The 13,053-nt window shown below is 41.3% G+C and overlaps 1 protein-coding gene across 7 annotated transcripts in view; it reads right to left on the reverse strand.

The window, feature by feature from the left end:
• Window positions 1–13,053, reverse strand: part of MAP3K20 (mitogen-activated protein kinase kinase kinase 20) — a 185,843-nt gene that overhangs the window by 30,892 nt on the left and 141,898 nt on the right. For 4 of the 7 annotated variants that reach the window (XM_082397700.1, XM_082397701.1, XM_082397698.1 and 1 more), the window contains exons 12-14: window positions 2,695–2,739; window positions 863–893; window positions 626–765 (exon numbers count right to left, since the gene is read on the reverse strand). In XM_082397700.1, coding sequence (XP_082253826.1) covers window positions 626–765; window positions 863–893; window positions 2,695–2,739 — 216 coding nt within the window. Of the gene's footprint in view, window positions 1–625; window positions 766–862; window positions 894–2,694; window positions 2,740–5,641; window positions 12,908–13,053 lie in introns of those variants that run through there. The other 3 variants (XM_082397704.1, XM_082397702.1, XM_082397703.1) reach the window with 1 other exon arrangement.

A 13,053-nucleotide genomic window follows, 5' to 3' on the forward strand; every position in this document is an offset into this window, starting at 1 on the left:
TGCAGACTGAACACACGTTCCCATGGTTTTAGGTGCCATGGTGGCTCAGGCTTCACTCAGTCCACGGGCACGTTCTGGCATCGTTAGGGGTCCCTAATGGATATCCAGCCTCTCTGGCCTCAAAGCAAGTTGCCTCCTGCTATTGCCAGGTGGGCTGGCAGCTCTGCAGGCGCACATGGCCCGAGTGCCACACGACGCTTCTTCCCACACTGAGGCCTCTCCAGAGGCAGAGCCCTCCCGCCAGAACACCCCCTCCCCACACCCCTCCCCCGCTTACACCTCCGGGCCCTTCAGCTCTCAGCTCCATCAGAGCCTTCCCTCAGCCCAACCTCAGCTCTCCTTTGTGGCACTTCTTACAGCTGCCATGTTACTATTTTTGCATGATTAATGACTGTCTCCTCCACTAGACTAGAGACTTCCTGAGGGCACGGGGGTGCTATGCAGGTGTATCCATGTGACTTCTGAGGGAGTAGGGGTCCCATGGGGGCGGCAGCTAATGATCAGCTGGTATGAAGTATTTCCACACTGTGACCACCAGCTCAGCCTCTAACATGACACACGACCTGCTCCACAGTAGGAGCTCAATAAAGGTTTGCTGACTGAATGTTCTCCCTTTCTGAGGTACCTTTAAATGGATGATATGCCCCTTGGAGACGATGCCCATGTCTTTCAAGTCTTCTTCCTCGAGAAGCAGCAGTCGCTTTCCTGTAATGTTGTTTTCCTTAAACAAGTTCGCATACATGCTTATCTCCTCTGAAGTGTCACCTGAAGGGAGTGATTAGAAGACAGAATAAAATTAGACTCAGTCACATCCCAAGCAAAGTTAACTCCATGAATTAAGAAGGTAAGTTATTCCACTTGCCTTTTCTGACGAGCTGCTGAACCCAAAAATACTGTGGAAGAGAGGACATATATGGTTTTGAAGATTCATTCATGGTCAGTGGCCAGACTTAACAGTAAAACACATAGTTTTTCAATGGATTAAAGTACCTTTAATTCTTGCTCAACCACAAAGGGAAAACAGAAGACTTTCTCTTTACTGTTTTAAAACTTCAAGGTTTCAAATTGGAGACATCCTCCCTTCGGGGGTCTTGGACCCTTGAAGGACCATTGGTTTTCCTCCTTATTTGAAAGATATTTAAAAAGCCTTTCAAGAAGATTCTTACTTGTAATGCTTTTTCCATTCATGTGCCAGTGGTCCGCTGGGTTGTTGAAGGGCACTGGTTTACCCAGGAATTGTATGAGTAAGAGGGACCACACGGCAGTGGACAGAAAGATGGATAAAATGCGTCCTCTGTTCTAGGCCTGGTCATGAAGTAGCTTTGTGGCCCAAGACAAGTTAAAGTGTGGAGCTTCCTACACAGAATGAGGTTGGACCCAGCAACCTCAGTCCTTGAAGTTCCCTTGGCGTGTGTTTACCGTAGCCTCTCACACTATCCAGGTGAAGGGAGACAGAATGGGGGGGGTCACACCCAGGCCCACCACTTCTCTAGGGAGCCCTTGACCCTGGAATTTTATTTAAATGGTTTGAAAACCACTCAACCTCAGAGCAAAGACTAAAAATAGCTGTTAGAGCTCAGTGCCTTTTAAAACATTTCTTCTCAAATGAGAAGGGCCAACTTTGCAGCTGGGGATAAAGGGATTATATCCAGGCCTGTGAAGAGGCGAGCCTAAGTCCTCTGTCCTTGTTAAGCAGGGCTGGCAGGAAAGTTAGAATCACCAGGACTCAGGGAATGGGAAATAGAGGCAACTGGTGCCAGCGTACTTCCCCTGCAGAAGCCACAGAGATTAGCTTATCTGAAAGCAGTATTACTTCACCAGAAGACCAAGGGCTGGGAGGATGTAACCTGGCCCAGAAACCAGTTGAGTCTGGTAAACCTTCCAGAGCCCTTCCCAAGAGTTTCTAATAATGAGTTTGACTTTGGGGTACCTAGTCTGTTTCCTGGGGTGTGGGCCTGCTGAGGCTGGCATACAAGCTTTTTTTTTCCTTTTTCATTTAATGAAACCTTGAACTTATAAAATGGACCTGGACAAGCATAAACCCCTGAGGTCTCTGACCAAGGATTCTTGGACCTATTTTTCACTTAAGGAAACAGATACAGAGATATAACAAGCTAAGCAGGATTGTTCCTCAGGGTCTCTACCCAGACTGTAGGGTGTGGGATTTCCTTTGGACTTAACTAGTCTGTTCACATCCTCCCCCAAACATGGGGCTTCTCCGGCTCCCGCTTCAGAGAATGTCTGGGAGCTCGGGTCTATTCCTTCCTGGGAAGGTCAGAGTAAAGATGGTAAAATGAACAGGGCTAAGGCACTGCCTTTACCAGTTCTTTCCCCACCATGGCTCAAGTCCATCCCTGGTCTTTTGGGAAAACTTAAGATCAATTTTTTCCCAAGTATATTCATTTAGTATCCTGGATCCCCCCTTTAACTGGTATTCATTACTGTATTCTGGAATACCTTTCAGAGCAAATAGGGAGGTGGAATCCTCTTGTAAGATTTGAAGAGATACTTGCTTTGCTCGAGGCCTTATTTTAAATCATTACTGCATTAAAAATAGAAAGACATGGAATTTGTCAACTTCTCCTACTTAACACTTTCCTAAGGCCCAAATCCCTCTCCCTGTATTTTTAACTTGTGGACAAATTTATGAACTACCTGCCCAGGTTAAATGAGGCATTAAAAGAAGCTGCTTACCACGTCCTCTTCTGTCCAAGCACCAATCTCAAAGGAAGGCAGCAGCTGCATGGGAAATATGAATGAAATGGAAAAAAAGAAGGAATATTATCACTGTCTTTTTGGTTTATCCCCACTTTTCAGTATTTTAGGGCTGCTGCTCTGGCTTGGTTCCTCCTGCAGGTGGCATTGAATGGAAACCAGTTTTCCCAACTGTTAAGGAATTTCTCAGGGTTCCAAAGATGTTGCCCACAGAAGCCAATCGACCTCTCAGTAACAGTTCATTGTGCTTGGTGAGCCGTGACAATGGGACTCTGCACATCCTGGGATTTTCCACTCTTTGTACTTGGCACACTGAGAGTAGTTTTACCTCCCACGAGAAGGCCTTGGCAGTCAAGGAATTTCTGACGTTTGTCAGATACCAGAGCCGTCTTCTGAATTCTCAATCAACACGAAGATCGCTTGATCATTAATAAAAATTCCAAAGCAACCACTTGGTAACCAGATGTCTTACATGCTTATTTTTAGAGGGGAATTTCTAAGTGTTTAACTAAATGTCTCAGTTGCACTACATTTTTAAAACCAAATATTAGAAGGACATGAAAAATTGGAGCCGTCCTAAGGAACCCAGGTTGCAGAGTTGCTCTAATTAAAACTAAACTAACCTCCCTCCCTGGCAAGTATACAAACATGAACGACAACTTTGCAAGAGGACTCCTGCCTGCCCATTTTCAGAGCCAAAGGGCTACTCGCTTCAATATATGCTCCATGGCCACAGACTAAATAAATACCTACGTAACAGGAAGAAAATCTGTGTCTTGTGACTTGAATTAGTTTGCTATAGCCATTAGTTTTAACAAACTTAACTTGCCAGCATGGTTGGATCGCTCATAAGACAACATGGCAAAGTGTCTTTCAACCCCTGTTACAAATAGTATTTTTTGTGCGGGTGAGTTGAAAAAAAAAGAAGTTGGATTTGGTTACTTTTACCATTAGTGTAAAAATCAGAGGGTGGGTGAGTTAATCCTTCTAATCTGCAGGTATTTTAAATTCACATGCTCGAAACCTTGCTAGGAAAGACATGCCTCTGCCTTCAAGGAGCTTTTTTTTTTTTTTTAAAGGAATTCCTTTATTTTATTTATTTATTTATTTTTATTTATTTATTTTTGGCTGTGTTGGGTCTTCGTTTCCGTGCAAGGGCTTTCTCTAGTTGTGGCAAGCGGGGGCCACTCTTCATCGCGGTGCGCGGGCCTCTCACTGTCGCGGCCTCTCTTGTTGCGGAGCACAAGCTCCAGACGCGCAGGCTCAGTAGTTGTGGCTCATGGGCCTAGTTGCTCCGCGGCATGTGGGATCTTCCCAGACCAGGGCTCGAACCCATGTCCCCTGCATTGGCAGGCCAGATTCTCAACCACTGCGCCACCAGGGAAGCCCCAAGGAGCTTTTAATTTAAGGGGGGGGGGGCGGTAAAGTAGGTATGGATTATACCTTGGGAGGAGTTCAAGGCCGCCTTCATTTTAGTTTCCTCAGTACCCAGCAGAGTACCTGGCACACAATACCTGGTAAATTTCTGTTGAACAGTTTGTTGAATGAGTAAAACTGAAGGCTGTATTCACTATGATGTTAAATTCTCTGGTATAGAGGTCAATGTCTATGGCTATACCACGGAAAAGGGAGGGTTTCATAGACTAACATGGGGGATGGAAGGCATAGTGGCTTGAGCTGGCACAGCAGGGCTAGAAGAGAGGTGACTCCTGGGGAGAAGCAACAAGGCAAGACACTGGCAGTGGTGGAGGCGGGACAGGAAGGAAGGATGGGCACGGCACGTTTGCCCGACCGGAGCTCCAGATACAGTGTGCGCATGTCCAAGGATAAGGGGGAACTGCGGCCAACTCTAGGGGGCCAGGCAGAATTATTTAAAAAACCCACTAGTTACAATAAATCTGAATGCATAGAGTTTGAGACGTACAGATAAGTTGCAAGGGTATAAATCGCTACCACTCTTTATGTACTCCGCTACCCTCATGTGCTCCGATTCCCACAGGACTGCCCCTTCCCTCCTCTGAAATACATGGTGTCTGTAGTCACATGCACTCACCTGCTTTAATAATGCAGAAACGAAAGTGACTTGAGAAATAGGATCTAAAACTGAACTTGATCAAAGAAAATACATGACAAGTTTTATTTCTTCACGGGGCAGCTGGATACAGCTGCAGAAACGTCATTCGCTTTTCCCATCACAGAATCAAATGTGAAATAAGGAACTTGTCTGATTAGTTTAAGAAACAACAGACTGCTTTACAGAGACGTTTAAGGCTGCATCAAGGCTGGCTTTTAGAAGAAGTGAGGGTGTATGGAATGTTTTGATTTGTGTATAATTCCCAAATGTTGTGCTGAACAAAATTGATAAGTATTTCTTGAATAAAGGTTGTAAAGGAAACAACTAATCAAAACCAACATCTTTGGTTTTCATGTCAGAAGGAGAGGAGAAGAGTTCACTTGTGCTCTGAGGATGGCTCACCAAGATGACACCCAGGGAAAGGCACTGGATTCAGTGTGAGACTTGCTCCGGCAGGATTCCTGCATGCTGCTTGCAAAGATTAGTGAGAGGAAGGCTGGAGCCAGGCACTGCTTCGAGACAGTTTGAATTTGGCAGAACAGGGGAGAAGAGTTAATATCTCCAGCCACAGAGTAGCTTCCCATTTCCTCTATGTCTGCTGTACCTTGTTAACATATCAGTGTATCTGCTATAGGGTGAGTTCTAAGCTTTTCTGTCTCTCTTTGGGGATTAAAAAAAAAAATCCATCTTGTGACTGCACCATCACTTTACAAATTCATTATTTACACTCCAACTGATTTCAGGAGAGAAGCTCACACTCATGGGCATGCATGTGATAATGATTCCTTCAAAGGATGTTGGGAATCCAATCTAACAAAGCTCTGATATACACAATAACACATAACAAAGGGATTTACTGTCAAAACGTTTATTGCAAAATGGAGTCTTAAAACAAAGGAAAGCAAAGTTCACATCAAAATGAAATGTATGACACCGACTTGGATTTCTGAATACATTGTGGACTTTGTGTTGGAATATCAAATTCCAACACTGAAATCAATAACTGAGTAGTCTTACCACACAAGAGTAAAATTTAATCTTCCATACAAACATGATACAAGATTTTGGCATAGGACTTGCTCAGAATAACATTGCAATAGAATAATTGAGAAAAACGTTTTGTTAAAAAAAAAACCAATAAGGTGATAATGCCATCTATTCAAAGCTCACACTCAAAGAATATAAATATTTTCTATCACTTAGTACAAAAATTTTAAAACAGTGCAAAAGCAATACGTGCAGTGCATTGTACCTGACATTAAAAGATCTATTATTCTGCGCACAATATAAAATAGTTAATGTAGGTGCCTGAAACTCTAGCTCTGAAGTAAATAATCACATGCCAGAAAGCTCCTCACAGGCAATAGAGTGCAAACTAAGCTGGAGTCTGAGGAAACATAGCTAGTCCTCCAGCCGTCCTGGTAGACGCTCATTTCTCATCAGAGAGGCTGCATCTACAGCTATCAGGCTATGTTACAATCAAAAGAACAGGACAGATTCTTCTCTCTGGCAATGCTTAACATCTAAACAGGAAAACAGTCTTACCCCAAAGCAGCAAAAGGTACCTGATTATAGAAAAATTATGCTTTATTATGTATGCAGTATAGTAGACTGCTAGTTTCAAAAGGCAGGAACAAGTGTAGTGTATCAAAAAAAAAAGGATCAAGATTTAACTCAGAGTAAGTTTTAAAATTATCTTTCATGAAATTCTTACCACTCCAATGAAACGTCTGAAAAACAAAGTTGTGTACATCGTAGGGCCATGAGAAATCATTTTAGATCTCTCCCAAACCTTCCCCCACCCCAATTCCTTGATTTTCATGGGGATCAAGTTTGAATTCCCCAGCTGGTGTTAAACTAACGAATCTACTGCATATTAAAAATCACTGGCTAATAAAAAGAAATGAAATTGAGTTATTTGTAGTGAGGTGGATGGACCTAGAGTCTGTCATACAGAGTGAAGTAAGTCAGAAAGAGAAAAACAAATACCATATGCTAACACATATATATGGAATCTAAAGAAAAAGAAAAAAAAAAGGTTCTGAAGAACCTGGGGGCAGGACAGCAATAAAGACGCAGACGTAGAGAACGGACTTGAGGACACAGGGAGGGCGAAGGATAAGCTGGAAAAAGGCGAAAGAGTAGCATGGACATATTTACACTACCAAATGTAAAATAGATAGTTAGTGGGAAGCAGCCGCATAGCACAGGGAGATCAGCTCGGTGCTTTGTGACCACCTAGAGGGGCGGGATAGGGAGGGTGGGAGGGAGACGCAAGAGGGAGGGGATATGGGGATATATGCATACATATAGCTGATTCACTTTGTTATACAGCAGAAACTAACACAACATTGTAAAGCAATTCTACTCCAATAAAGATGTTAAAAAAAAAAAAAAATCACCAGCTAAAATCAAGCCCTCAACATCTCCAGAGCCTCAAAAACAAGTGTGCTATGTGCCTTCAACCTCTTCCCATTAGTTATTTACGTAAAATATTAAAATGTGATTTTGCTTTAAAAAAAAAAAAAAGACTATTAAGAAACGGGTCCTTTTAAGTTAACCTGGCTACTTTGTAGAATTGTAACTACTTCAGTGATATTTTTCTTTTTTATTTATTGTGGAATCAGTGTAACAGGAGAGAGACACCTTGTCCCCCCCTCCCCTGATAAATTTAGCTGTTTCATAAAGTTTCCACCAGCATTCTGAAGGGGAAAGAAACAATTTCCACAAGTGAGGATTTAAGATAAATGGCACAAATCTACACAATTCAGATTGTGTAAGTAGCTGTAATTCCGAAAATGCATCTTTTGACTCGGGTAATTCTGTTTAGGGAAAAAAAAATGAGACATGGAACTCTAAAACTGCCAGGTTTAGCTAAGTTTCCCAGTGGAGGAAAGGACAATGCTATGGGTATTTTGGAAGGAATTTTTTTATTGAGTGGGACTGCCACGTAGGATTTTGGGCACTGAGCACTAAATATGCTCCCAGACAACCAAATATATGCCCCAGCATCACCAAACACCATTCGGGTGACAACCACTAAGAGGGTGTCATCAAATTCTACATGATCCACTTTATGAGGAAAGGAAAAAAGATGAAAGAGTAGTTATATTTTCAGTTGTATGGCTCTGATAATTATTACCACAATTTGGAGTTTCAATTCTCATTGTGATTCTTCAAATTTGTTTCTTTTTTTAAAAATTAATTTTTATGGGAGTATAGTTGATTTACAATGTTGTGTTATTTTCTGCTGTACAGCAAAGTGAATCAGTTATACATATACATATATCCACTCCTTTTTTTAGATTCTTTTCCCATATAGGCCATTACAGAGTACTGAGTAGAGTTCCCTGTGCTATACAGTAGGTTCTTATTAGTTATTATCTATTTTATATTCTCTGTTTCTTTAACTCTTCTCTTTATAAATGTATATTTTTGTAAGTCAAGTATTTGGAAATAATTCCAACACCAATAATTTGCCATTTTAAAGACTGATCTGAAGAATGGATAAAGAAGATGTGGCACATGTATACAATGGAATATTACTCAGCCATAAAAAGAAACGAAATTGAGTTATTTGTAGTGAGGTGGATGGACCTAGAGTCTGTCATACAGAGTGAAGTAAGTCAGAAAGAGAAAAACAAATACTGTATGCTAACACATATATATGGACTCTAAAAAAAAAAAAGAAAAGGTTCTGAAGAACCTGGGGGCAGGACAGGAATAAAGACGCAGACATAGAGAACGGACTTGAGGACACAGGAAGGGGGAAGGCTAAGCTGGGACAAAGTGAGAGAGTGGCATGGACATATATACACTACCAAATGGAAAACAGACAGCTAGTGGGAAGCAGCCGCATAGCACAGGGAGATCAGCTCGGTGCTTTGTGTCCACCTAGAGGGGTGGGATAGGGAGGGTGGGAGGGAGGGAGACGCAAGAGGGAAGAGATATGGGAACATATGTATATGTATAACTGATTCACTTTGTTATACAGCAGAAACTCACACACCATTGTAAAGCAATTATACTCCAATAAAGATGTTAAAAAAAAACAAAAAAAACTGATCTAAAAAGTGAATTAAAAGCTGTATAATTAACATCTTCATTAGAAATTCTGCATATGGCTAATAAATATTTCCTTTTAAACTTAATAAGGCTAATAATAGAGTCTAACGTCTTCTAAATCATCTTCATAGACCAAGTTAAACCACTTTAAGATTCTGTTTATATGATTCAGATTTCAGGGATGTTCAAAACCCTAGAGAGACACTGATTTGGAACAGAAAGTAAAATAGCCAGTGCCATATAGTAATTATCTATAGCCCAATTTTAGGTTAGAACATTTCAAGCTTATCACTGAGGTTATCAATTCTGCTGTGTCCAAAATCTCTGCAGTTTCTTGATGGCAGAGTATTGAGCTATGACCATCTCTGGAATTTCTGTGAGGAAAATGGCAGCAGCTGAGAGATTAGAGAAATATTACCTGAAGGATGGTAAACCTAGGTCTGGGTTACCTTTCTCTTTTGGCCTTATTTGGCTGCTTTTATTAATGCACCAAAACCTTATGTATAATCATAATAGATCTAATTATTATTATACACTTTTATTTAATGTAAATTTTTAAAAATGTCCATCCCATTCATTTCATACGTTTTAAATTTATTTCTGGTTATTCTCAAATGAGAGGCAAGGTTTACACCCTTTTTTTTTTTTTTTTTTTAAGGTTTACACTCTTACATAAGGTGCACAGATCCCAGAATCAGCCCACAGAGATTCCATAATGGGTAAGGCCTTTCCTGACCACACTTGAAAGTCCACAACACTCCCCTATGGGCCTCATCCTTCCCCGCTTCGTTTCCCAGCGTGCACTTATCAAGTGTTTACTACATGATGCATCTGTTCCATTTGTTGTCCATCTCCACTTGCGAGCCTGTAAGCTCCGCAAGTGCAGATTTTCATCTAGCTGTTCCCTAGAACGGTACCGGGCGCAAAGGAGGGGCTCAGTGAATACTGGTGGGATGGATGACTGTACCTTGGCCTGGGAAGATGTGCAACGACAGGCTGTGAACTACCTGGTCTCTGGCTCTCCTTCAGGTTACATGGCCACAGAGCCCCAGGGCATGCTGGGAAGTCAAGAGCTGAAAACCATCCCCTCTGCTCCACTCCAAGATCTTCTGCTTGAGTGGCTCGTCTTGAATCCAGGAGGACTCCTCCATGCCTGACTGCAGACAGGATGCCTATTTATGTTTGCACCTGTTTGTCACCAGCAATATACTGCGGTGTGTGTGTATCTGTGTCTATGTGTGCATAGACATAGGAAGTGTATCAGGTTGGGTATGTGGGGAACCCATCTTCTACGGGAAACGTTTACCTCTTCTTTCTGTGTTTGCCTGGTCTGTGGGTGGTAGCAGGGCCTGCAAACACCTCAGACTAGCTAAACCTTGCCATGTGCATGGTCTTCAAAGGGCGACAGAGTAGATGGGCTCGTACAGCTTACGTTCTAAAGATGTTCTCTTTATCTTTCCTGAAAGCTATTCACTTTAACTTTCATCTCATCCTACTCAGCAAATATCACTTGAAATTGATAGTTTCATTTTCCAGGTTACGGAAACCACTTATTTTTCAGTGTCTTTTCACTGGCATAGTTAACAGTAGCTAACATTAACTGACCACTTACCATTGTCCTGGTACTGTGTTAAATGCTTTACATGTATCATTTTATTTAATCCTCACAACAATCCTTTAAGTAAGTACTATTACCATTCTCAAGTTAAAGGTGAGCAGACATACAAGTTAAATAGTTTGCCCAAGATTGCACAGCGATTTTGAATCATGATCTGACTCCAGATCCTTCTGTTTATCACTATTCTATACAGACTGGTCTACATTTCACACCCAGAACATTTTATTAGTAATTTTTCTCTAAATAAAGCTGGCACAGAGTACTGATCATTTTGTGGTATTTTTCCACCCTTAATGGGGATTGGAAGCATGTCATTCTTCAAATTCCAGGAGGCTTTTTACGATCAAATATACTTGAAAATAGTATTAGATAATATCTATGATGATATCCTTTCTTAAATCTTCTATGGGCTTCCCTGGTGGCGCAGTGGTTAAGAATCCACCTGCTAATGCAGGGGACACGGGTTCGAGCCCTGGTCTAGGAAGATCCCACATGCCGCGGAGCAACTAAGCCCGTGTGCCACAACTACTGAGCCTGCACTCTAGAGCCCGCGAGCCACAACTACTGAGCCCGCGTGCCACAGCTACTGAAACCCGTGTGCCTAGAGCCCGTGCTCCACAATGAGAGAAGCCACTGCAATGAGAAGCCTGCACACCACAACGAAGAGTAGCCCACACTCGCCACAACTAGAGAAAGCCCGTGCGCAGCAACGAAGACCCAATGCAGCCAAAACTAAAACTAAAAAAAAAAAAAAAATCTTCCATAAAAAGAACCACCCAAAGTACTTTGGTTTAATAGTCAAATGAATGGCACTGCTTTCAAATTTAGACTCAAAAAAAAAGTCTTTTTTTGTTCTTTTGCCTTTCTGTATGTACATAACTACAAATGTTCTGTAGTTTTTTAATAAAGTGTTTTATAGTTTAAACAAGCTTTGACAATTCTGTGATAACATTCTGAGACTATCTCTCTGGCTAGCTAGGTTTTCAGAGCAGCACCTACATTTATTTCTCTTTAACACCAGCATGGCTGAGTCAGGGTTAAAAAAAAGAGAAATTTGGAAGGCTAGATCTGCTATAAAAAGGACCCTTCATTCTGCACTTTTGCCTAAGTAAGGACAGCTTATCTTTGCTATTCTTTTTATAATATTTAGTTCCGTCTTTAAAATATCTCTACATGTATTTAGAATCCAGGATTCTCATGCCCCTCTGGAAAACAAACAGACACGCATACACCCCTGCCCCCGTATTAACACTCACACTGCCTGGAAGTGTGATCCCTTACCCTCTCTTTCTCTTTGTATAAAGTATAAGCTAAGCCTTAGATGACAGTGTGCTGTTAAGAAGCTTCTAGGGCGAGCACTGGTATGAAAGTGCCACAACATCTGCTGTTGGTTTCAAGTTAGAGTATTTCTCCTGCAAACGTACTACTGAAAACATCTCTTGGGTTTTACTTTCAGTAGTTGTGCTATTAAGTATTAAAAATCCTCAGCACTTAGGTATTTCTGGAGAAGTATTTGTTACAACCTCCTTTCATTTCCATTTTTTTATTGTTGGATTTTGTAGTCACTATCAATTATTTCTGACAGTATGGTGTATTGCCATAAGGGAAAAAAACATAGTATGTTACCAGAAAATCAAGTGTCAAAGAAGAATTAGGAGTTGAGAGTGCTTGTTCAAAATGTACGTTTTTTAAAGCAACTGAATAAATCAAATCAAATCAAATCAAACTATAATGTGTTCATTTTTAAAAAGCCAGAATGTCATTAGTCAAAAAATGCTATATTACATATAGAATCACAAGTTTCTATAATCAGGCACCACATTTGCTGATTCATTGAATAGACCTTTTTGGCTTAATCCCCTGCCCCCTTTTCTGTAAGCAAAGACAAATCAAAAGTAAAATCGTAAAGAAATGACTGGCATATAAATGTGATTGGCCTAAAAATGTAGTGCTTGGTTTTCTACCTCCTTACTGGTTTTTGTACAGACTGAGATAACACGTTTCTTTTGTTTTCCCGGACATTTTCAATTGTATTACTTTGCCCTCTGCTTTCATTCACTATTGTTATCCATGTCATCATCTTCCTGATCACCGTCATCATCACCATCATCATCACCTTCTGACAAGTCAAAATCACTGAACCCCAGGGCCATGTTGACCTTCTTCCCCCTTCTCTTAGATGTAGTTTTGGAAGAATTCTGCTTGGCTTGCATGTTTATCTGCATCCCAGAATGCAGCACAGCTCCTGCTTTGTTCATTGAGAAGATATCCCCAAAGCCCATCAGCATCATGGCCTGCAGACTTTGGTTCATGCCATGGCCCTCCCCGTTACTTGCTGCTGTGATCTGACATGACATCTCTGCACTGTTTGACTCCTCTGTCTTAGATTCAAAGTAAGACTCCTCAGACATTCTTGCAGCAAGAGGCAAGAGAAGCTATCATGAGGGAAGAAAGGACAGAAGTAAAAAGAGAAATTAGGACCAATTTATATCAAGGAAACAGATACCACAAAATTAGTGGGTGCTGCATAGAAGGTAAATGATTAGTGAAATAAATGAATGTAAGGGATTATTTGAGAATT

This window comes from Balaenoptera borealis (genome assembly GCF_965194805.1).
Source record: "Balaenoptera borealis genome assembly, chromosome: 6".
NCBI classification, from domain to species: domain Eukaryota; kingdom Metazoa; phylum Chordata; class Mammalia; order Artiodactyla; family Balaenopteridae; genus Balaenoptera; species Balaenoptera borealis.